A 24,105-nucleotide genomic window follows, 5' to 3' on the forward strand; every position below is an offset into this window, starting at 1 on the left:
GGAAGATTGCCGGTCCATTTCATTTATCTACCACGTACTACATAGTTGTCACTTGATCATGAGGAAGCATGGTGTGACTGTGCCATCTGGGCCCGCTTCTGCTTCTGCCTTGGTCCGTTACGGCGAACTGGGCTTAAGTTCGGGGCATTTGACGTGGATTGCCGCCATCACACTGTCAGCAAAATCAGAAGCAGCAAGCTCATACAAGATAGCTATAATTCCTCCAGTCGAGTATCGTGATGCTGGCTGGAAAGGGCCGTCCCGACAGATGCACGAATACCGTTCTTTCGTTTGAGTCTGTGTTGAGCATCCGCGTCAATGTGCCAATGGTATGAATCCATCCTCTGGGCCAATCGCGGGTCTCTTCGTCATTGCTTGTAAGACCAACATATCTTTTTATACAAAGTTGCGGTGGATAGATTGATCCAGAAGGACAAGCGGGGAAATAGACCTCATAGGCAAATACCATCCATGTCGACAGTCGGTATTTTTCGGTTGCGGATGTTGGCTACTATCACTCTTGCCATTGTGTCCAAGTGGCACCGATCCTGAGGATTGACAGCCAGGAGCCTTTTGATGTTTCTGGGCAGGAATTGTCCGAACTTGTCCGGTCTCGACTGCCAGTATCTGATCTCAAGTACCTGTTCGGTCACAAATTGGTGAAGTCTTTCGTGGATGGCTAAGCCATGGAGTGCGAATAACTCGGCTCGCCCTCTTGTGAACTGTGCGGTGCGATTGGTGTCATGATCGGTGAGTATCATGCTTGGATATAGGATTTATCCGGGGGCTCTTGGTACTATGTATCGGAGAAGGGATCTTTCTTGCCTTCTTTGAGCTTTCAGACCTTCTACAATCGACTGCGGGTGGATATCACTCCCTCTCAGTGCATTCATCTCACTCTCCGCCATAGTCTGCCCTCGCTAAATCTGTCCAAGTATTTTTGATCATCACTCTCGTCTGTGTCCGAATGGAGTAGGGCTAGGTCCACAATATGTCCAGGGCTAAAGTCGTAGGACGAGACGAACAAGGCGCCGAGGTCCCCGGTGGACACAAGCTCAAGAGTCAAGGCAGCGCAAGACAAGTAGATGGAAACAGCAGACATTTGCTATCGATTTTGGCAGAGGCAAAAAGGAGATATAGTCGTACCTGGTTTATGATTATCTCACTGATGCTTACATACAAGTTACACTCGCAAAGAGGTACGATTCTACTTCGATTTGGCTTGCGGGTGGTTACGACTGATCGACTCGAGATTCATATGTATTGCCATGGTCAGTGTAGGGTGATGTATCGGTTCGCTGGTGGCAGCCTTGATCGTACTCGTGGTTGTCACAGACTGCTTATAGAAAGTTGTTTTGATTCATTTTGCATTCCATTATCTACCACTGAGCTCGTGAAAGAGAGAAAAGAGAAAAACGAAAAGGAGAAAGAGAAAAGAGAAGAAAGCATCTGCCAATATGAGGGAAAACCCGGAAAACCTCTGGCAGCTGCTGTTGCTGGTGTTTCATGTCCCTCGAGAACCCGGGTGGAATCTCGACTATCGTTCGCTTTGTGCTGCGCCATCTAGGCCCACTTCTCCTTCTGCTCTGATCGGTTACGCCGAACGGGGCTTGAGTTCGGGGTATCTGGCGTGGATTACAGACATCGCACCGTCGAATACACCAGGAGGGGCCAACAACACCATTTCCAGTTGCTTGAACTGGCTACGAGTAAGACGGGCTAGTGTTCTTCCATTCGTATCCATGATGCTGTGAGTCTCCTGTTGCGCTTCAGATTCCGAGAATTGAGGTCTTTCAGCCAGTCCGGTGACTTCTGTATGTTCATCGGCCGCGCGAGGAAGAGAGATGATAGTCTTGGTTGCCGACCTTGGTGAAGACCCATATACCAACACGTCTGCTCTGTCGGAGTTGCGGGCGTCAATAGATGAATCATCGTCGGTAATGTATCTGTTGGGGTTTGGCTTCAAAGAGAGCCCGCATTTGGTTGCCTCTTCCGGGAGCATGTCCTCGGCGTAAAGGATTGTGCCGTCATCGTCGTGGGTCTTGAGTGACTCTGGTAGCTCTATGCCAAGTGTACGTTCAATCGCAGACATCGGAAGTTTCCAGGGTCCCGCGGGAATCATCATCACCTCAATGCTGTTGATGAAATCACCCTGCATGCAAGGAAAGGCCCGTACCAGATGCCACAACTCCTTGAGGTAGCGGTCGAGTTCATCGGTATCGAGGAGCTTCGGGGCTTGCAAAAGTCGCTCCAGGGGCCCCCACCAGCGGGTGACTTCACCCACATTGTGATTGCTTCTGGGTGCGCCCTCGTCAGCAAGGTTATAGCAAGAGCCGACCACTTTGCCACTTTCGTTGGTTGTGCACTTGTACCAGACCGGCGCCGGTAGTCCGGCACGGTCCTGTTCTCCGATGAATAGAAACCCTCTCCGGAACACCCAGCGAAAATACTGGAAGTACGTGCAGACTTGCCAATCTGTGGTGGTTCCCTTGCTCGGCGGGCGAGGATAGATCGGCTCGATTATCTCCCAGAGCTTATCATCCGGGGACCAACCGTGCTTTCTTTGGAGTGCATCACGGGGTGTCATGTTGGTGGCACCGCTTTTGGGGTGTTTGTCGCTCTTTCGCTGTGAGGTCTCCGAACTGGGGTGTGTTTTGCGCTTTCTGGCGACGACAGCACTTCGATCCTTGGTGGTTCGGTGTGTCGTCCGGAATGGGGTGACGAGGGGATGGCAGTACTATGTTGTTGGTGTTGAGAATGTTGGAAGGAGATGCGGTGGGAAGTTGTGGATGTCTGTGGGAGAATCTGCGACGTCCGAAAGGTATGAAAAGAGGACAGACGAGTTTCGCTAGTGAATGTCGATTGTGACCGAGCCAGAAGCTCGAGAAGAGATAGAAGGTCTTGTGACCGCTCTTTGTACTTCACCTGGATGTGAATGTCCAGGAAATCAACTGCGTCACTTGTCAATTCCACCGACATCGATTTGCATCGAAGTCTGAGACACTTGGTTACTACGTGATTCAAGAGACGTCTTCACTTGCCATCTGAAACTCTTTCACTATCATTGCGAACAACCTCGAGATTGATTGTTTCTCCATATATCCTATCCTTTACCCATGCACACCACACTTTCCCCTGCTCTTGTTATCTTGGAGACTTGATTCTACAACATCGACTAGACACAACAGTCGTCATGAATTTCAAGGTGTGACACCCAGTAGAGGCATGCACTTTCTTGTTACTGATATATCGATAGAACAACAGTGAACTCATCGATTTTGACCCCAACACCCGCGACGACAATGATCATATCGACAAGATCCGCACCGAGATCGCAGAAAGCGACGTCCAAATCACCCAACCTACCTCGCAGCACCAGCCTACCGCAGCTCTGGAGGTCGCCAAGGAGCAATTGACCGCATCGAACACTGCAAGCGTCGATGGACCCTCTCGCATCGAGACAACGTGGCAGATGAGAGCGACAGCTCATATTGAGCGTCGCAAAGCCGCAAACAGAAGGAAAATCGAGGAGGCATTGGGAAGAAAGGTGCTTCCAAGACTCGAAACAGGTACGGGAGGTCTCGACAACACAGTCACTACGATCTCTGACCACGTTACAGCTACCTCTACCGACGAAACCGAAGAACACACCCGCAAGAGGCAGAAGGTCGACGTCGACGGTGACAAGGCACCTTGCGCTGGTTGGAACTCCGCCGAGACCGAGGAGTTGAGAAAGGAACTCCAGCACAAGCTGGAGACTCTCAAAAGCCAGAAAGAGACTATCGAGCAGGAGTTTAGCGCTGCTATCAGCCAGAAAGAGCGGGAGATGTCTAGCGTTACCGAGTGTCTTAAAATCATCGATTTCCCGCTCGGCCAGCTACTCCACTCACTACTCCACGCACACCACCGCGAACGATGATGCTGCAAGCAGAAAGCTGGGCAAGTCCTAAGGCTAGACCTCCAAAGCTCCCGCAAAAGTTGCCTGGGACAAATTTTGAGTTACGGGATAGAAAAGACCGAGACAGAAAGGGTCCGGGGGATGAGGCATAGGCCTCCGAGGAGAACTCGGTCCAGATTGATATGCGGGCCTTTTAGCCACCTTTGCTGCATGTAATACTTAACATACGACCCTCTTCTCTCCTTTTCAATTGATCTTTACTGTGCTTCATGATTGCTCGAGAGGACCCCGGGATTTTTGTGAGATGTCTTATCTCCGGTAATTTCTCTTCTTGTGGTGAAAGCGTGAGGATACTTCTCTACGGGTGAAGATTGATATGCGGGCCTTTCTAGCCACTCTCACTGCGTTCGATACTAAACAAATCACCCTCTTCTCTTCTAGACATTTAAGCTTTGCTATGCTTCGTGGTTTTTCTGAAAGGCCGCTAGATTCGCTTACGGGGGCTTCTCTTCTATGGTTTTTCTTTAATCATGTAGCTAGATTTCGTGGTAAGGAAGCGTAAGGGTGCTTTTCTACGGGCGATCAAGTCAATTACTTCATTCGAGCTATGCAGAAGATTGAGGAAGCATTCAGCAAGTCTACTAGTCTAGAGATGAGGTTCAATGTGATGCAAAGGAAGAGAAATTGGATATGCATGCTATGGAGAAGCGTAGAAGTCATGTCTGTGTCTGTGTCTGTCGCGGGAGCTTTTCGATCTCTGTCGAAGAGTTTCTGTTGTGAAGCTTCTCGATCTTTGTCGAAGAGTTTCGACTGCGTTCTTCTGCGGTTTCATGTCGCATTCCTCGTCATACTTTTGCTCAGTGTGGTCAGTGACTGATAGTAAATGATAATATCATGATAAATTATCGTGATACTGATTGATATTTTATTTTCGACGAGTTGAGTGATTAATAGAAGAGGCCGTAATAATCATTTATTCTCATGATAATCACTTGGACAGGGTCACCCCCGCAGCGAACCCCTGAAAATCTTTGAAATCCGGGGTTGACCAATCGGATCGCTCGCTGGCCGCTTAACGTCGTGTCCCGAAATCCTTATTAATTTTCATTGTTTCTTCTTCCTTTTCGCTTAATTCTTAACAACTAATATTATGGCTAGGCTAATTGATTTATCTTAAGATGAGGTGGCCTTATAGGCTACTTCTACCTCTTCACTTACTAAAAGAGATGACTTAACGGAGCTACACCGTTAATCTAACCTCCCGGATTTCATCCACTAATCCCGCTTCTTTACATATAGCATTAAGTAGTCCCCTATGCTTGCTAGCTATACCCCTGCCCTCTCTAATAAGAGAAAAAGTCCTTCTTATGTTTAGCTACCTGAGAATGGCTTATCTATCTACTTAGAATCTTAAAAGAAGCGTCACTTTCTTTGCCTTTGCTACTATCGCCTTCCTAGGTGTATCTATAAGATTATACCTGCAGAATCAATAACAGGGGCAAGAACACACCTTCTTAAACACTATAACATTAATACTAAAGGTGTCTATACACCGCCGCCGCCGCCGTCGTCCCGATCCTCCGCTTTCGATTCCTTTTGCCTAAAACAAAAACGTACTCCCTCTCCTCCTCGTCCTCCTATTACCTCCTCTACCTTTAATTAAGCACTTCTTAAGTGGCAGATAATGGACTAAGTCTCTCTTAGAAGGGCTAGCCTAGAAGCACACAATGAGCTTCTAAAATTCGTTAATCCGGATATAGAAAACCTTACCCTTACTTCTTACAACACCTTAAGAGCTAAGGGTATTAAGACATACTAAAAGAGCAAGGGCACAATTAGAGGACATATATTAAGGTCTAGGAGTAAGGTTACCCTCTCCTTTAATCTCTAGATAGTAGGAAATAAGCTTCCCCTCCTAGGAATTTGTTGCTATTATATTAACGAACACTATTAACTCTAGGTCCTCCTCCTTGCCCTACCTAAAGTTAGGGGCCGCCATTTAGGTGTCAACATTGCTAGTCACCTTCTATTAACTATAGAAGACTATAGTTTAAAAGAGAACCTAGGATTCTTTATATATAATAACGCTTCATTAAACGACACCGCTCTCTCTGTTCTTTCTAAGGCTATACCTTCCATCAATCCTACTACACATAGGCTACGCTGTCTTAGACATATCTTTAATCTTACCTCGCAGGCAGTAATGCTAGGTGCAGATAAGGACTGCTTTAATATAGAAGAGAAATCTGCTGAAGAGATTGATAAGAGTGTAGCTTAGTTCTAGGCTATAGTTAAGCTTACTAATGAACAAAAGAGACTTAAGTATTAGCGGAAAAAGGCCTATATTGGCAAGAGCTATAACTTCTGTTACTATGTCACCGCCTCTACTTAAAGAGAAGAGGAATTTCGAACAATTTAAAGGGAACTAGATCTAGACTTCATCTACTAACTTATACGGGATGGTAGCATACGCTAGAATGCTAAATATGACATGATGGAAAGACTACTTAAGCTCCGGGTACCTGTAGATATATATACCTACCGCTAGAACCTAATATTAGATGATTTAAAAGAAGATACTCTTACCTATAAGGACTGGTAGGATCTGGCTGATTTTAAGGACCTATTAGCACCTATAAAGACTCTTTCTACTCGTCAACAAGGCAATGCTGTAGATGGAACACATGGTGCCCTATAGGAATGGCTATCTTTAGTTAATATGTCTCTTACTCATTTTAAGAAGAGAAAGGAATAACTTAAGTATGAGGATAAGTCCTTCTTCAAAACTAGTGTTACACTAGGCTAGAAGAAGCTTAAGAAGTACTATCAACTAAGTGATTAAGTACCTGCTTATAGAGCTGCTATAGCTCTTCATCCTAGCCTAAAACTGGCGTAGTTCAAAAAACACTAGGAAGATATCCACCCTACCTAGGTTATAGAGGCTCTATGTGAGGTTACTAAGATGTGGCAGGGGTATAAGAAACACTCTACAATGCTTCCTAATGCCTTACCTCCTAAGGAACTATCCTCATTTAAGCAATATAACTAGATTCTCCTAGATAACGACAAGAAAATGGATGAACTTAAGCGTTTCCTCGCTGCACTAGTTAAATCTATTACTAATCCTCTTATCTGGTGGCAGATACATGAGCCTAAATACCCTTAGTTATCTTATATGGCTTTTGACCTACTTGCTGCCCCGGCAATGTCATCTAAATGTAAGAGAGAATTCTTAAGAGGAGGACGAGTACTTAGCTACGACCGCCTACGTACATAGGGAGACCTCGCCGAAGCTATAGAGTGTTTAAGATTATGGATACATGCTGGACTTGTTGTATTGTAACTACGTTTGAAATTTGAACTGATATATCATGATAATAACTGATTATCACGATAATGATTAATTAATACTCCCACTCCTGGTGATTGATTGATAATCTGACCATTATCAATCATTATCAATCACTGACCACACTGCTTTTGCTTCCGCTCCTCTTGGAAATCGTGCGGCGTGGGCAGTGGCATCTAGCCTCGCAATGTGAGCCCGCCATCTTCGGAGTGAGCCTTTCTAGAGCGCTCGATGATGAGTAGTTGTGCAGGGCTTTTTAACTACTGGTTCCACTCCCACGTCGTCATCTTTCCAATGAGATCATTCAGACCAGCCTGGATCTGCTCTTGACCTTCCCAGTGCACTTGCTCAGATTGGATGGAGCCAATGGCTCGATTCTTAATTTCGTAGAGTTTCAGACTTTCCAGGTTCTGCAGCTTCTGTAGACATTGACAGAATGTAATACCAGTGGCTTTGGGCATTCCATTCTCTTGTGGATATGGAGACTGCAAAATATTGATTCTGTGAAGCTCGAGATGCTTAACTTTTGACATAGTGGTGCCGATGAATTCGCTGAGAACGCAGTAGTGTGCATCGCAGTTCTTCAAGCAAATTTCTCGGTATTTGTCTTGGTATATGATGTCCCATATCTGAGAGTACCTCTTGCTCAGATAGTGCGGTTTGACGTAACAAGTAGTCTTTCTGTTGGTCTCCAGACTGTGACCGGTCATCGTAAGTTTGGACCTGTTCGAGGTCACTTCTGTAGTAGACCAGTCAAAGCAGCAGTCAGTATCAATACAAAGCTCTGCGGCTGACTGTATGGTCCGCCAGAACTTGTTGCTTGTGAAGATCTCCTCGTGATCTTTATGATGGGTCTCGAGGTAGATGTTGACACGTCTGACTTCGAAGCGACTCAGCTCGACTGCGTTGCCGATAGCTTCCATGGTAGCCGAGTAACTTTCTTCTACCGGGATGGTAGAGATTCCAAAGGGCCACAGACTTTCGGCTTTCAGTATGTAATCGATGTCGTGAAACCCCACATTGATCAGTTTGTTATGACATGCTGTCAGGTTGTGCAGAGCTTGTGTCAGTTGAGCTATGTGAGTTCCGCTGTGGAGATACCTCCTGTGCCTTTTCGCACGAACATTGTGCTGACGCACATCTCGAACGAATGTGGGAGCATTTTCCGAACCATGCTTAGATGGATACTCGTCTTTCAAATATGGGTGCCTGATCTCGTTGTATTGAGCCGTGCTGAAGCTGATACTCTTCAGCATCGGACCAAAGACAGGATGTCCGGTCAGACCAACTAGACGATCCATGTCTTCCTTCGAAAAGTCCAGTCGGAGAGTTGTGGCTATCTTGCGAGCAAAAATGACTGTCGCTATACCACATAGTGTCTTGCAAGTGCGACGAACCATGCCTAAATCTTCCTGTGTGAGGTTCTCAACAGTCATGGTGAGAAGCTCTGTGGGTAGAGTGAGGATGTAACTTTTGCTTGGGTCGATGTCATCCTTGTTGTTGCGGACCGATGGACCTGCGCTGCTGGGAGCGCTGTCGGAGACCATGGCTGGACGTTTTGAGGTTGGTGTAGCATATGCTCAAAGAGAAGCCTGAGAGTAGCTGAGTATTGTTGGGCCGCAATCGACGACTGTTCTCCGAAAATAGTGGTGGTGAGTAGGAGATGGCTGCGATGCGCAAGCGGTGATACTCGAGGACTGGTGGATCGAAATGAGATGCGGTCGGGGACTAGTGATGACGGTTCCACCGGACAAGGAGTAACGGAAAGCTTGTGAGGGGTGTTCCTTCCTCTGGCCAGTGACTGAGCTTGATCTTTGTGACGAGCGGTGATGACGGGTAATTGCGATGGAGAGAGTTGTTGTAATTGATGAGGTTCGCTGCTGTAATGCAACCGAAGGAGGGTAGCAGCGACTGCAGAACTGTGAGGACTGCCGCGTAGAGTGGCTGCCGCAGATCGTCGGCGTCAGTGTGATATTGAAGTTTGCAGACGTCACCGGAGGTACAAAAGGAGCAGCTGAATTGAAGCAAAGAGATGTGAGAGTCAAGTCAAGCCTTGAGCTTGAGCTTGAGTCTCATAACCGCGCAACTAGGTATCGAAGCGGCGGAGTTGGGAGAAGAAAGAGGCAGGTAGGTGAGTGAAGGACCTGATGGTTTACCGAGAAAAGTTGCAGGACGAAAGGTGAAAGCTTTGGACGGATGAGCAAATGGTGTCACAACCACAGCCTTGACGTTCTGACAATCACCGTGAGCATAGTTTTGGCAATGTATTACCGTGGAAAGTGGAAGTCAGAGATCGATCACATTGTACATTGAAGGAATAGGAGATAAGCAAAGCGGCTCTCTTACTTTCTTTCTGGTCCCTTTCGTGCTTGGGTCTTCCACGAACTTGACACGGTCTTGGATTCCTACCTTCTCGGAGACTTGGTGTTGCTTAATATAGCTAACCTCAGTGCACTTCCCCGTAATTCTGTATAGTCTCTCCCCGACTCTGTCTATCAATGCTTGAGCTGATCCAAGGCACAGAGGTTTTCAGAAAGCCAGTCTCGTTCCAGGAGGCCCAGGACAGTTGTGGCAGACCAGCACATCAGCGTCTCTCTCAAAACCAACTATTGGCTCTAGAAATCAGTATCTCCAGAGCCTCTTGGACCTCAGTGTGTCCATCGAAAACCTTTTCGCCTTCGATCAGATGATCAATGCTGATGTTGGTACTCTGCAGGCCATTATCGATCTGCTTTGTGATCTCGATCTTATTGAGCGTGAGGCTCTCGAGCTGAAGTTGGTCCTTGAGATAGCACAAGACCTCAGTAGGTTCACCCTGGCCAGGGTCAGACTCGCTGGTGATGACGTTGGAGAGTTTGAGATGTTTGATGGATCCTTCTGACTTTGCGAACACTGTCTGGAAAACACTCGTGTCCATGGTCATGTCTGTAAGGATCAAGTGCTCGAACTTGGTGAGGTCCAACGCCAATTTCAAGATACGGATGTAGGAGCTGGTGTAGTATGGACTGCCCAGTACGGCCGAGATTTCGCCCGCCAAGAGGACGTTGGTCAGGTCGAGCTGGTTGGAGTCGCTGATACCGATCATTATGGAACTCGGTCCAGACGTTCCCCCCTGTACAAAGTCCATTCTGATGCTTGTATTGGTGTTGAAGGTGCCAGCAGCGGAAAACATAGAGGAAAACATTGTGTCGTTCTTTATCATTCGATCCAGCTCCAATTCCTCGAGGAAGCGAAAGCACTTCTTGTTTATCGGAAAATTGGTAGCAGATGTAGCTTCCAAAAGTGATCCGAGGGTGCCGGAAGCGTCAAAGTCCTTGACTACGTAGCCATCATAGGTAATCGGACCGCCGAGCAGTCTGAACCCATTTCCTTTTGTCCATGCCTCGTCGCTGTGGATGCCGAGAGCGACCTCCAGGTTTCCATGGTGTTTGAGGTTGTTCAACGCGGTGACAAGCTTAGCAATGTGTCCTTCAGATCTCTCGAATTCGGGTGACAGTGTGGGAATTGGCTCTCCTTCTTCTTCTTCATACTCCATCACTGGCTTGATTGTACGAGCTGTTCCACACACAATTGTCTTGACACAGCGGCCGTAGATTGGATGGGCAGTGATCTCAACCAAAATATCCAAACTGGGTTCAACCAGTAAGACATGGAGATCCGCGAAGTAGACTTGGCCGAATGCCTTTGTCGAGCTGTTGCAAAACTCTCTGCAGACTAAGCGCATGTTCGGAAGATCAGAGTCCTCACATTCCTCGGAGATCTTGACGAGTATTTCGGTAGATAGGGTAAGGATCGGGAATGTAGGGGTGTTCATGGATCCTGCTGAGCCCGGAGACACAGTAGCGGTTGGCAGTGAAGCACTCCCGGATGAGGAGGTGTGATTAGATTGAGCGGCTGGAGCGGTTGAGATCTCAGAGGTCTGGCTGTCTTCCAGAAGCGGCGACATTGTCAAGTGCAGCTTTTGTGCTCAATGCTGAAACTTCAAATGGTTTATTCTCTGAGAGGATATGAAATGAGGCTGATGTCGAGCGAAAACGAGCAGGAAGGATCTGCTCAGCGGTGTTTGTGGTTTAAAGAGAGGTAGAGAGGAGTAGTGTGGTCAGTGAGTGAGACTCAAAGCAAGTAAGACCTCTTCTCACTCACTCAGCTGATTCAAAGCTCTACCAAGTCAGCTGTTTTGGAGACATCTTCTTATTCACTTCACTCTCATAAGTCTCGAAGACCGTTGAGTATCTCCACAAAACTAACATGAAAAAACGTGTCGCTATTATTACATTGCTCTCTATGGAGGTTGATCGATTTGTACGAAGTACTTTTGATCTATCTCCCCCAAGCAACATCAGCTTGAGCTTTGCTCCAGCTTTTTGAAGCTTAGCATAATACTACTCATTCCTCCTCATCTGCATCTGACTGAGTCATTGCCACCAAGTAAGCAATGATGGAGTCCAGTCCCTCACGAATTTCATCTCGGCCTGACCATGAGATAGTTTCTTGAAGAATCGGAATCTCTGTTGTACGTGTTTCGGTTTCTATTGAGACCTGTTCCATCTCTAAGATGTTGAGTCTCAAGTTGTCTCTGATGTAGCGGAAGAATGCAAGAGCAGACGTAAGCTTATGATTGCCGTCAGAAATGTCGTATACCTGCAAGTTCGAAAGGATAAGGTGGCGCAGACTCGATTCCCATCCTCGGAGTGAATCGGAGAAGCCAGGCATGCTGGTATCGGAGTCTTTGATGTTTACAGATATGATGGCGGTTTGCTTCAAGGCGTGATAGAAGCGTCCATAGGTATATTCTCCAAGCATAGTCCACCTTTCGTCCCAATCTTCGAGATTGTGATGTGCCACTTCGAGGCGAGATGCTTTCGTGGCAACGTAAAGGCGGCGCTCGTCCCCGCCTTTTCTGGTGTCTATGCAAATGTCCATCTTTGGGTTCAGGCTACCACTGGATGTGGTGAGGTATTCATAGACGACTGGGTCCTCCATGAGCTCGGGTAAAATGTCCGCATCGATGGTTAACTTGATTTGCAAACCCACGGGACGGTAGTTGCTCATGACCGTAGCATTGATCACGGCGACCAGTGTGTTCCTGCCCTCACACGACGTAGGGGAGAATGTGGTGTACGCAGCATCGTGACCATAACCTTTGTAGAGCGGCTCGCCGTAATGGTGCTTGTTTGTATCGTCAAAGATACCTAGACTGACCTGAAGGTTTCCATGAGCTTTCAGATTCTGTAGAGCTTGCACTAGCATGAGCATGTGAGTGCCTGAGTGGACAAAGTCGTTGTTCTTGTCGACTAACTCGCTCAACTTTTGGCGGCTGGCATCTGTACTTGCAGGTTCATACTTGGGCATTTCGAGTCTACAGATTCCGAAACTAAGACTGCGCACACATGGTGAAAATACGGGATGTACGGTGAGGTCAACCAAGCCTTGCATGCTGTACTCGGCGAAGACAAAACGGCGCTCCGCGAGACAGCGGCGACCGAAGGGCTGAGTGGCGGCGGTGCCGAGGGTCTTGCAGCTCAGGCGTAGATTGCCGAGATCTCCATCGTCACAGTGATGGACAATAATGCCGAGGACTTCACTCGGAAGCGTGGCGATGATGTCGGAAGGCGCATGGCTCGCCATGGTAGATGTTGGAGGTTGCTGGTTTGCGGTATGAAGGTGAGATCCGGGTAAGGATAGGATCTGAGAAGGCTCCTTCTTGGACAAATCAGTACATGCCACAAAAGGTGTTAGATGTTGAGGCTTACGAATTCGTCTTCTATGATGTCCTTGCTCTTTGTGGACCACTCGGCGCTGTTCTTGAAGAAGCCGGCAGCTAGACCGAGACGTTCTTCGGCGGTGGCGCGCAGTGTCTTGATGGTTATGGGGTTGACTTCGGCGGTGCGCACGATGTCGCGCAGTGTCTTTTCTAGGATGGCAGCGGATGGGACTGCAGCGTCGGACATTTCGGAGTCGGGCGCCATGGTTGTGCGATGCAGTTGCGATGCGTTGTGAAGGGTGGGAAACAAAGAGTTGGGAAAGCGCGTCGGCCGTAGAATGCGCAAACAACAGGAAAAGCTCAGAAAGCGCGTTGCAAGGAAGCTGCTCGTGCCTTCTGTGTTTGCAAGAAGATCTTCAATGAGGTCAGGCTGTTTCACTTGCTCTGATCACAAAAATGGTCTGCAGTGAATCATGTGGAAAAAGCAAGTATTGAACGATATCGATTCTACCTACTGCTTGATTGGAACGTTCCCTGATGGCGACTCATCAATACCTGGTCATGGAAGACGTTGCACTGCAAAAGTCGCACCAAATACGTTCATCTCATTACCCTCGCGGCTTCCCACCATCCAAACCACCAATCTCCTGATTTCTGGATGACCAAACTTAGCTATGCGTCCTCGTCGATATCGGTGTAGCCATTCTCATACTTCCAGATGAAGTCTCTCAGACCTGCTTGAATAGCCTGCTGTCCCTCCCACTTCACATAGCGACTCGCAAGGACAGGGCGATAATCCCCCCTGTCTTCGAGTACCACACGATGTAGTACCAATCGCTGAAGGAAGGTAGCACGTCTGCAGACATGAAGAAACTCGTAGGACGATTCTACAGTAACATGCATTACTTCGAGGGTCTCGAATGCCGGTCCGCATTGTGTGATGTACAAAAGGGCCATCGAGTCGAAAAACATTTCTCGCAGAACGAGTGTCCGGAATGGTGTGAAAATCAGGGCTACAAGGAGACCGCGGGTCTGGATCAAGACCGAGCCAGTGAGGTGCATGAGACCGCAGCCAGGATCGAAGCGGAGTGTTGATTCGATCGGGTTGTTTGATACCACAGTATGCTTCAAACAGATGTTGCGCTCTGGCCTGAAGATCGTTGGCGACACTTCAGCCGGTACTTCCGAACCATAAGTGATGAAAGGGAGAACGGCTCGGTCAGCGAACAACTTTTCGGAGATGAAGTCGATCTCGAGAGCAAAGAAAGGATAGTTGCTGGCTGCAGCTGCTTCAAAGATCAAGGAGAGAGAGCGCTTCGAGTCTTCAATGTTTGGGGCTGAAGTCCCGTAAGACTTGCTGTAGCCATGGCCCAGCCTGAGGCTTTGCTGAGCGTCTGGCCCGTTGGTCTTGGCCTCGTCAAAGATACCCAGGGTGGCTTCGACGTTCTTGCACTTCTGAAGATTGATAAGAGCTTGGGTGAGCATAGCTTTGTGTTGTTCGAATGCGCCACGAGTATCTTGAGGGTCGTTATCTGCTATGCGGTGGATGCTGAAGCTGATTTTGGTGAGTCGAGGGCCGATAATTGGATGGGCGGTCATCTTCATAAGACCCTCCAGGCTCTCGACCGTGAGGACAAAGCGTCTCTCAGAGGGGAATGTGCGTGCAAACTCGGGCGTAGAGGCGATGCAAAGTGATTTGCAGGTGAGGCGCATGTTGGCAAGGTCTGGCAGCTGGCTGTGGCTGGCGATCTTTTCACGAACCTCGACAGGCAAACTAGGAAGAGTGCTTGAAGGTAGGGTTGTGTTGGCCGTGGCTGCTGAGTGGGTTGAAGTTGCTGAGAAGCTCGTAGATTGTGCGTCGGCCATCATTGCGGAGTTGACCGTAGCCGGTGAGTGCGTGGCAGCCTTCGAGTCCGTCACAGTTGTTGAGTTGCTGGTAGGTATTGAGTTGGTTGCAACTGGTGAGTAGATCGTAGCTTTTGCGTCGGTCATAGTTGCTGAGTTGGTCTTAGCTGCGGACAGAGTCATAGCAGGGGGGTCCTCGTGCTTGTTGGGCGCCGTCATGATGTTGGTTTTGTGTGTGCTACAGTTGGACATGAATTTGGATGATGTGTTTTGGTTCGAAGTGCAATGTACGCGTGAAGTGAAAGTGCGGAGTTTTGTTGCGTTGGTTGGTATTGTTATGAGAGAAGAGCTTGGTGCCTCTGTGATTGAAACTTGGCGGACGGTTGATGTTGACCTGATTCAAGAACAAGGACATCACTGCTTCGCAGCAGTCAAGCTGAGAAAAACGCCCCAGACAAGACCGACTGCACTGAGGAACACAATCCGCTTCTCCACTGGAATCAATGCAAAGTTGACGATTGACGCCAACGGCCAGATCTTGTAACTAGCATAGATGATGGGGAAGATGTCCTGCGAAGAGAAGTTTGTTGTAGCCCAAATCACAGCAGGAAAGGATACGCCACTGCGCAGTTGATGCACAGCAGTCAAGTAACAAAAGAGACGGGAAAACATACCGTACGTAGCGCTGTTTCTATCTCACCAGGCGACCTTCCTTTCATGATACCCATGAGGATGAGAAAGGCAGCCGTGTTCAACAAAGCACCCAACGTCATGCAATCGACGAACCACTTTATCATGGTGTTCTTCCAGTCCAGCTTTGTTTCAATCTCCTCCTCTAGTTGCAAGACATCTTCTCCAAGCAGCTCGTCGTGCTCGCGAATCTCGTAGCGGGGCAACACTGTTTTTGTAGAGTCAATCGGCTTGCGACCGGGGAATACGCGTTCGAGAGCATGCTGCCAGAGGTAGTTCGGGGGCGCTGTCAATAGCGTAAAGATGACGAAGCGAAGGAAGTCTGCCGCAGAGACGGTCGTTGGAGCCTGCTGTAGATTGTGTCAGTCATTGAGTTTTGGAAATACACATTGACATGGCAAACAGACTTGTTTGCTACGCTGTTCGAGGAGCTGGGCGATGACATTGGATGCAGCAGCGATGGCGGTCGCTTGCAGTGTCGAACTGACAATCGGGGAGAACATTTTGATCCTCTTGTATTGAGTCTGTCGTTAGTACGAGATTCAAGAAGATTGAGGAAGTTGAAGCAAGAGAAAGGAACGACATGTCGTTTGCCAAATGTTGACGCGTTCATGTTTCGGCTTTTGCGGGGTTGACGTTCCACCTTGATGACTTGCACCGCCACACTCAGCCACATTATTTGGTAGGAAATATTGATATTCATTAAGTCGTAAAGTTATGGTACCTCTGCCAGCACTCATCTTCCATTGTAACAATCAAGGGAAGATTGGCACAAGCGCAACTCCAGCACAGCTCGGCGGTATCGTCTTTCCAAAGTACAAGTTTCCATCGCCTCCACAAGTGGCAGCATAATATGACACTCCATTGACATTGCAGCCAAGACTTCCACTTTGCCTCTGGCAATTGAGCTTTCCATAGTTGCCGCTAGTTCCTAGTGGGTAGAATGCCACTGGCTGAATGTCGGTATTGGACTTCATGTTCGCAACATATCCTTGAGAAGGGCTCTGTTCAACCAAGTCGCCAGAAGAGTCGATAGTGAACTTGGTCGCTAGTGTCTTGTCTGCCACGAGGCTGATTGCTTGACCAGCACCAGCGTTTACAGTAGCGTAAAGGCCATTGGAATTGGCACTGCTGCTAGTTTGAAGATAGAAAGCATAGCTGGGTGGTGTGACCGGGATGAACGAGTTGACGGGCGCGATGAAAGCGGAGGTTTGAGAAGGAGGGGTGACTGATGATGCCTGGGCTATGCGCACAGAAGTGATGAACGTTGCCGGGGACGAGCTTGGGTTTGAGTATGGCGAGGCCAGTGCTGTCGACGATGATATAGCGGAAGCTGAGGTGAATGTGGTGATCTGACTTGAGGTGGCATCATCTACAGCATCCCATTCTTCGCAGTCGAAGTCCAGGTCAGAATCGGCAACATCAAGCTGAGAGTATGGCAATGCCGAGACAGTGATAGCCATGATGGCCAGAAGGCTCCAAAGATGTGCGATCTTCGTTCTAGAAAACATAATTTCTTCTGCTGGGCGAGACAAATCTGCAGGTACATAGGTGAAGTGCGGCCGAGTATGCTTATATTTTAACTCGCCTTCAAAGCTGTAACGGCCATGTCACCCCCGAACATATTCTCCGAGCTTCTCCTGTCACCTGTAGGGGGTAGGCAATAGTCTCCGTTAAGCAATACAGGGCTTAGTGTAAGGGATGTGACACCTATATGGTAGTGGCAGTTGACATCTCAACCGTCGGCTTGGAGCGATCGTTACTGGGGATTAGGTTGACAGCCATTCTAAGCTTCTGTCACAAGAAACCTTCAGCATCAACCTCACCTACTGTTATGTCGCGCTCATTTTGTGATGCTTGTTGGATGGGTCATGTTGTGATGAGTTGGATGAAGATGGGGAGAAAGCAGGAAGAAAGGTCGCCAAGAGGGGAGGTCCTCGTTTCGGCTTCGGCGAGCCCGACGAAATCCTTCTCACGCCGTTGACTCCTTCCCAAACATTCTTCCGTACGATCAAAACAACTACCTATTTTGTCGCTACCTTGTACTTCTACGCCCGTAACCTGAACCAAGTGCAATTCGACTATTGATAAGTTGTCTTTGGCGCTGCTTTTCTCGGAGGCTTCATGGCCTTTCATCCCGCATTTTGACAGCTGTCTTTGACAAAACGCCGCTTTCGATAGACTTGTCATGCGTATAGACGGAGACCACGACAAATAACTATCCAGAAGCGCCAGCTCTCTTTCTCACGCCAGTCAATGTCTGGGAAATGGTAGCTGCGAAGACGATAGTCCGATGCGTACTCGATTAACCCTTCCACAATTAAACGATGCTCTTACAACTTGGCTATCGATGAGTCGAGATGGCACAAGAGCACGACAAACTATTCGCACAGTAGCCAAAGCATATTGCGTCACTTACAACACCTATCCCGCATGAGTTCATCAGGTTTTGATAGCAAATCAGTGCTGAGCTTTGAATGACCAGACGTTCCGGAGTTAAATATGGACGAGATCATCCCGAAAGCCGATATCACAGAACTGCTGCCACCTATCTCAGTGTCTGCTATTCAGGAGAGGGGTTTCAGTGCGGATCACAATCCAGCCGACAATCTAGGGAAATCTTACACTCTTGATCATCTGACTGGCCACGTCGATGCATTCATGACATTTACACAAGAACGATTTAGACATTATCCGCCCATCAATTTCAACCCATTCCGCCTAAGACTAGGAAGATATAACGAAGATAGCGAAGTTGTTCGACGAACTACCTAATTAGAGTTCTACTATATCCGGCCAATGTTTCTCCGCGATGTGACCAAGTCAGCTTCGCTGGTTGTACAACCCTGGCACAGAGTTTCTCCTCGACGCGGCGACACAAAGAGACAGCCTAATCCTGGAATCTAGGATGCTGCATGGTAAAGGGTTCTCTGCCTGTCTTGATCAATGATCAATGATCGTGCTGTTTGAAAATCTAATCCCAAACGTGGCAAACATCATGTTTTCTGGACGTGATGTCCAGGTGTTACTTCGCCCTGACTGAGTCCGTCACCGTTCCACGGGTTCATCAATGAACACGACAACACATTTGCACTCAAGCATGGCTATTCGTGTGCCTCAGGTTGAGTCTGACCAATGCGGGCCACAAGAATAGAGGTGGTCTTGCAGGCATGGAGGGAAATCTCAAAAATTCTCGCTATCAGACGAGACACGATTGCGCCATCTGAGATATTGAGTATTGCACGCCACGGCTCACACAAGCATAATAAGTTTGGGGTTATAGGATAGACTTGATACAGCTCATTACGTATCATTTGAATTCTATATTACAGACATAAATTCCTTTTGTTCATGACATTATTGACCATCAATCGTTAAATTTAAAGAGGGTTGTCGGCCTTGGCAAACTGGCGAGCGGCAGCAGAGATGCTGTCGACGACATCCTTGAAGGTCTGCTTCGACTCGGCGGAGAGGTCTGAGACCTCGTTGGCGGCAGGGTCGGCCTCCTGGTTGCACCAGTTGATCTCGAGAGTGTGGAGCTCAAGGACCTGGTCGAGGCCGAAGACATCCTTGGTCTCGTGAGAGGGGAAACCGCGGAGCTGAGAAACGAGGCGGAGGAGTTCTTGCACGTCGTCACTGTGGTAGTGTTAGTCCTTTGAATGCTCTGAACATGATAGGCGAGGGACAACATACGAGGACATGGTGCCAACCTTCTCCTCAATAGTGGTGCCGTGGTGGAAGGTCTGCTTGATGTTGGCAGAGCGGTTGGGCTCGCCAGTGATATCGATGGTGTGGGTGGGAGTGCCAGAGAAAGGCTTCTGGAGTCTGACGAGGAACTCGCCGGAAGGAGGAGGGGCCATAGAGCGAGGCATGTTGATATGTGTGTGTGTGGTTGGTGGGGGTTGTGTGTAGTAGAAGTGTGTTTGAAAAGTCAATGAACAGATGCTGATGAAGAAAGAGAGAAAAGAGCTTCAAATGTTTGCAGGGAAGAATATAAAAACAGAGAGCTCAAGGTGGAGCATGTACCTTTCTGCAGATGACGCTGTCTTTGCATCATCACATCTTAGCTCAACAGCTCTTCTGTTCCTGACAGCCAAGACACGCGATCATCGATGCATGATGTTTTCGGTGCTTCTATGGCATCGACAAGAACCTTCTTGATCAATCGAGAAATTTGTTGTTGGTTGTGCTCGATCGCTCTCTCAAGCCTGAGGAGATGAGGCTCAAGAATTTCATGTAAATATCAATTACATCATGCGGGGTGAGCTCCACACGAGATTTTCAGCCTCAACGACTTCGTCCTCAGGCATCAATTCTGGTCACGCAACATCGCGTCTGCAAAATTGGGGTTAGATTACTTGTGAACTACCTTCACAAAACGTCAGACTCGCGATGATATCGGAAGCACTGAGACAGAGCACGCCCGAAACGGATGCCAGACAGCGTAAGCCGGGCCAGGAGTTTGACACGCCTAAGAAGCATCGCGTCTTCGCGCTTCTGGATCATCGCGTAAGGCTTGGTCTGTCGAAAAACGACTGCTTCAACCTGGAAGGCGTACCAACGCGAACCGGCCGATTCTGGGAGAAGCAACGAGCAGACAAAGTGCCTGGCTGGGACCGCACGACCAGAACGAAAGGCACTCGACGTACAGGACGTCCTCAAAAGATCCCGAAAGACGTGCTTGACTCCATGATACTGTACTCCTTCCGAAATGATGGAGGTAGTACGGCAACTTGGGATGAACTTCACAGCGAATTCGCTGCATCCCTGCCAGAGTGCTGTGCTGAGACCATTCGAAGAGCTTTCCAGAAAGCTGGTTACAACAAGTGCAAATACTGCAAGAAAACTTTCGAAACCTCTCAATCAACTCGGCATAACCACAGCAGGCAGTCATGTGCTCAGGCTGCATTGACGCACAATTGAGAAATGTTTATAAGGACTCAGTTGGTGCATTCGCTGAACGCGTTCCTCTCGCGTCAAGTCTTTTTTGATGACGAACGGGGCATCGCCGAACCTCAGTATATACGTAAAATCGTATTGTATCACGCCGGAGCTCCTCCAACCGTGTTGACGAAAGTCAACTACCGGAGGCCATACCTACCCCGCCACTTCACCCTACCCCGCAAACTAGATCGACTCGGGTCATCTTGCCCGCTTAATCCAACGACCGGTTTCTTGCAAAATGAAGCATACTCTTCATAGATAACCCTTGGTGCCAAGACACCAAGACGTCGGGTGATTCGTGAGCGCTCAACAATCTACCGATGGTCAGACTCCTAGCCTTCTACATAGAGTTGCACTGGAATGAGAACACGGAGATTCCAGGTGTGGAGATAGAGTTCGACGCTCCCACATGCGATATGCAGCTTGGGAAGCATGGGCATTATGGCATCAGAAAGGTGTCAATCTGCTGACTGTAATATGTGGAGCCGACGTTTTATCGGTGTATCTTCAGGGCGAACGGCCGAGTTCATACAACCTAACATTCGGCATCGTACATAAACGAGGGTTGACCTTCAACGCCAAAGAAACAGTGTCTCACTATACCACACCCAAGATGAGAATCACCATTGGCCTCTTATTCGGCGTTGTATCGCAGGTGTTCGCTGTCCCGGTAACAAGGTAATCAGAACCGCTCCTTCGTAAATCAATATCTCACCGCAAGCTGTTGACACAAAACAGCGGCGACAAATTCTACCCTCGTGGTATTGCTCTCGGAAGCACAACACAAGAGAAGACACAACACTTTGCAGCTTTCACACTCAACTCGAAATCTCCCGTAGCAACTCTAGATTATGGCTATGAGGTTGCTGGATATCCGTTCTTCTCGGTTGCCAGTCTCACTGGCAAAGTGCAGATTGAGACAAGGTGAGTAGTCTCATGGCCGTGATTACAGCACTAGTTGACCTTCTGCTTGCAGATACACAGAAGATTTGGGCGACATAGATCTACCTTATTCTGATGGCCCCTTCACCTTTGGTCAAGGTCTGACGAACACATACAGAGTTGAGACGATCGAGATCACCTCAATAGGCCAACTGAACTCGTATCTTGCTCAAGGTGGCCAAAGATGGCAAACCATTCGCTTGCTCACTTCTGGCACTGTCACGTTCAAGAATGTTGGCTTTACAGCAACAATTGATGCACTGGATTACGACAAGCTACCTGGACAATTCAGTTCGTCGAATCAATTGTACAACGAGATCTGGAAACTCGGCGCCAGAGCAGCTGGTGCTTCATGCTTCAGTGCGGGTGCATACAAGTCGATCTGGGATGTATCTCCTAACAGTGGCGCATTCGTCAGAGGTTCTCGTGCTGGTCTTTCTATCAAGGGCAACACCTTCTCCAATTACAACCTCACATTTTCTGCCAACATCAAGCGTGGTGGACTCGGATGGACCATGGCCTATCCTGTCAGCAGTAGAGTTGGAGGCGTTCAACTCAATCTCGTTGGAAACTACCCCGAGGCAACTACTTATGCCAACGTGAACAAGACACTTCTTCCACCCAATACCATCGTCCTCGGTTATGGTTTCAGCCTGGTAAATCAGACTACACTCGAATCATACTACCTCGACAGTTTCAAAGTTCCCTTCGACGTCAAAGAAGGACACTGGTACTCCATCTCTGCAAAGATGTACGAAGGCAACTTCCTTGCTGTCTCGATCAACGGAATCAAAGTTTTCAATGTTACACTGAATGACTACTATACTGGAGCATCTGGTGCCACGACTACTGGCTCGTTCGGCTTTGGTGGTTGGCAAGATCAGGCTGCATATTTCAAGGATGTCAAGGTTGCCTCAAGCAACGGCACTGTCATCTACACAAACTCAATGACCAACGCTTCAGCCGTATTGCCGGAATATGGCGTACAGTCAAACACTGCTGATCTCTGCTTGGATGGTGCAAAACGTGATCGTCTCGTCTGGCTTGGTGATTTCTACCATACAGCTGGAATCATTGCCACGTCGACTTCTCGTCAGGACTACTCTTCCGGTACGCTCAAGAACTTCCTTGATTGGCAATTGCCCTCTGGTCAGCTTCCACTTGACACATCGCTTGGTTACCCTGGCTCTGCAACTCTCAGCTTCGCCGAATTGACACCTGATGGCTACTCTTATGCTCTGCAAGACTATCATATTCTAGGCCTGCTTGCTTTCGGCTCTCACATGCGCTACCATAACGACATTGCTTTTGCTTCACAAAACTGGCCGCAGTGGAAACTCGCTGTCAACTATCTAATCGGAAAGATAGATAACTCTACAGGTCTTGTGTCGCTAGGCTTCACCTTCTTTGGAGACGATGCCGGCCTAGCTGTCAATGCTGCCTCTGTACAAGCTTTCCGAGAACTTGCCCTTGTCGCTACAGCCATCGGTGACACTGCTTCAGCCAGTTCCTGGAATGCAATTGCTAGCCAAGTAGATGCCACAATCCAATCAACATTCTGGCAACCAAGTCTGGGTTACTTCAGCGACACGCCTCAAAACAAGTCAAAGATCTCCGTCCAAGGTCTCTCGTTCGTAGTAACGTCAGGCGTCGCAACAATCTCTCAAGCAAACTCCTGCATGAACGCTTTAGCCGCTCTAACACTGTCTCCCGGCTACAAAGACTCAACTGCCGTCTCTTCCGACACCGTCGCCAAAATCTCACCAAATACAAACGGCTTCCTTCTCTCCGCTCTCATGCAAACAAATCGCACGTCCGAGATGAAATATCTTTTCGAAAACCTTTGGGCTGCCATGATAGCAAACGATACCACACACTGCGGCGCGTCCTGGGAATACGTGGATACGAATCTGCAACCGGGACTTTCCCACTATACTAGTCTATCTCACCCATGGGGAGGTGCACCGACTTATATTCTTACTGAATATGTTGCGGGCATCAGACCGGTAACATTTGGATACAAGACTTGGGTTATTGCGCCGGCGTATACTGGGTTTGGATTGACCTCGGCGAGTGCACAGGTACAGACGCCGTTTGGTGTGTTGAAGGTGAGATGGAATGTCGAGGGTGCGAAGATCAATGCTGTCATTAATGCGCCGGTGGGCACTTCGGGAACATTTGTTATCAACAGAGCGTTGGCGAATGAGACGAGAGCGAATACCGTTGTGCAGGTCAAGGGTGGGATATTGCCCAAGGTCCTCTGTCTGGATTTGTAGGACAGGAGTGGTCTGTCACGAAGGAGAGCCGCAAAATCACGATCAGAACCAGCGAGAATGATGTAGATGTTTGAAGATACCAGAAGCTAGCACAAAACCTCGCAGCAAGACTATGCGAATTCGCGTCCTCGTCTAGAACCTTCTTGATGTTGCTCCACGTCCTCTGAGTTGGTAACCCACAGTTCACTGGGCCTGCTACCAAAATCAATGATGAGATAGCAGAGTGAACACCAATTCAGAGGCCTTTGAAATAGATTCTTCCTTGGCAGGACCTGTATTCCATTTATAGGATGCGGTATCAAGGTCTCCATGAACTCCTGCAATTGTCCCATCCAACCAAGCACTTTCTCCTAGACTTGAGACGTTTCCACCTTTGAATCGCGCCTATATGCAGCATGGCGGCGAGTCTTAACTTCAAGCCCATGGCGATCTTGACAGCGAGATCAGGAGATGGAGA

At 48.4% G+C, this 24,105-nt stretch overlaps 10 protein-coding genes across 10 annotated transcripts; 2 read left to right on the forward strand and 8 right to left on the reverse strand.

The window, feature by feature from the left end:
- Nucleotides 1–1,594: 1,594 nt before the first annotated feature.
- On the reverse strand, nucleotides 1,595–2,587 carry M438DRAFT_336423 (uncharacterized protein; the record flags this gene model as incomplete). The annotated part of the gene is made up of 1 exon (XM_029903888.1): nucleotides 1,595–2,587. The coding sequence occupies one exon, from the start codon at nucleotides 2,585–2,587 to the stop codon at nucleotides 1,595–1,597; it is 993 nt and encodes a 330-aa protein (XP_029759267.1).
- A 606-nt stretch (nucleotides 2,588–3,193) lies between these two features.
- Nucleotides 3,194–3,919, forward strand: M438DRAFT_336424 (uncharacterized protein; the record flags this gene model as incomplete). Its single annotated transcript, XM_029903889.1, has 3 exons — nucleotides 3,194–3,205; nucleotides 3,257–3,569; nucleotides 3,621–3,919. The coding sequence occupies 3 exons, from the start codon at nucleotides 3,194–3,196 to the stop codon at nucleotides 3,917–3,919; spliced, it is 624 nt and encodes a 207-aa protein (XP_029759268.1).
- A 3,588-nt stretch (nucleotides 3,920–7,507) lies between these two features.
- On the reverse strand, nucleotides 7,508–8,794 carry M438DRAFT_356484 (uncharacterized protein; the record flags this gene model as incomplete). The annotated part of the gene is made up of 1 exon (XM_029907105.1): nucleotides 7,508–8,794. The coding sequence occupies one exon, from the start codon at nucleotides 8,792–8,794 to the stop codon at nucleotides 7,508–7,510; it is 1,287 nt and encodes a 428-aa protein (XP_029759269.1).
- Nucleotides 8,795–9,843: 1,049 nt separating this feature from the next.
- Nucleotides 9,844–11,193, reverse strand: M438DRAFT_336426 (uncharacterized protein; the record flags this gene model as incomplete). Its single annotated transcript, XM_029903890.1, has 1 exon — nucleotides 9,844–11,193. One exon carries the CDS (start codon nucleotides 11,191–11,193, stop codon nucleotides 9,844–9,846), a length of 1,350 nt encoding a protein of 449 aa, XP_029759270.1.
- A 313-nt stretch (nucleotides 11,194–11,506) lies between these two features.
- M438DRAFT_381504 (uncharacterized protein) lies at nucleotides 11,507–12,875 on the reverse strand (the record flags this gene model as incomplete). The annotated part of the gene is made up of 1 exon (XM_029908904.1): nucleotides 11,507–12,875. The coding sequence occupies one exon, from the start codon at nucleotides 12,873–12,875 to the stop codon at nucleotides 11,634–11,636; it is 1,242 nt and encodes a 413-aa protein (XP_029759271.1). The 3' UTR covers nucleotides 11,507–11,633.
- A 748-nt stretch (nucleotides 12,876–13,623) lies between these two features.
- M438DRAFT_336428 (uncharacterized protein) lies at nucleotides 13,624–15,015 on the reverse strand (the record flags this gene model as incomplete). The annotated part of the gene is made up of 1 exon (XM_029903891.1): nucleotides 13,624–15,015. The coding sequence occupies one exon, from the start codon at nucleotides 15,013–15,015 to the stop codon at nucleotides 13,624–13,626; it is 1,392 nt and encodes a 463-aa protein (XP_029759272.1).
- Nucleotides 15,016–15,210: 195 nt separating this feature from the next.
- Nucleotides 15,211–15,989, reverse strand: M438DRAFT_276492 (uncharacterized protein; the record flags this gene model as incomplete). Its single annotated transcript, XM_029900859.1, has 3 exons — nucleotides 15,211–15,366; nucleotides 15,471–15,833; nucleotides 15,894–15,989. 3 exons carry the CDS (start codon nucleotides 15,987–15,989, stop codon nucleotides 15,211–15,213), a joined length of 615 nt encoding a protein of 204 aa, XP_029759273.1.
- Nucleotides 15,990–16,163: 174 nt separating this feature from the next.
- M438DRAFT_346726 (uncharacterized protein) lies at nucleotides 16,164–17,024 on the reverse strand. The gene has a single exon (XM_029905747.1). The coding sequence runs from the start codon at nucleotides 16,947–16,949 to the stop codon at nucleotides 16,242–16,244; it is 708 nt and encodes a 235-aa protein (XP_029759274.1). The 5' UTR covers nucleotides 16,950–17,024; the 3' UTR covers nucleotides 16,164–16,241.
- A 1,842-nt stretch (nucleotides 17,025–18,866) lies between these two features.
- M438DRAFT_321328 (uncharacterized protein) lies at nucleotides 18,867–19,358 on the reverse strand (the record flags this gene model as incomplete). The annotated part of the gene is made up of 2 exons (XM_029902914.1): nucleotides 18,867–19,122; nucleotides 19,180–19,358. 2 exons carry the CDS (start codon nucleotides 19,356–19,358, stop codon nucleotides 18,867–18,869), a joined length of 435 nt encoding a protein of 144 aa, XP_029759275.1.
- Nucleotides 19,359–21,043: 1,685 nt separating this feature from the next.
- M438DRAFT_321331 (Six-hairpin glycosidase) lies at nucleotides 21,044–23,741 on the forward strand (the record flags this gene model as incomplete). The annotated part of the gene is made up of 3 exons (XM_029902915.1): nucleotides 21,044–21,108; nucleotides 21,169–21,354; nucleotides 21,407–23,741. 3 exons carry the CDS (start codon nucleotides 21,044–21,046, stop codon nucleotides 23,646–23,648), a joined length of 2,493 nt encoding a protein of 830 aa, XP_029759276.1. The 3' UTR covers nucleotides 23,649–23,741.
- Between the last annotated feature and the right edge of the window lie 364 nt (nucleotides 23,742–24,105).

Source organism: Aureobasidium pullulans (assembly GCF_000721785.1).
Source record: "Aureobasidium pullulans EXF-150 unplaced genomic scaffold scaffold_12, whole genome shotgun sequence".
Taxonomy (NCBI): Eukaryota; Fungi; Ascomycota; class Dothideomycetes; order Dothideales; family Saccotheciaceae; genus Aureobasidium; species Aureobasidium pullulans.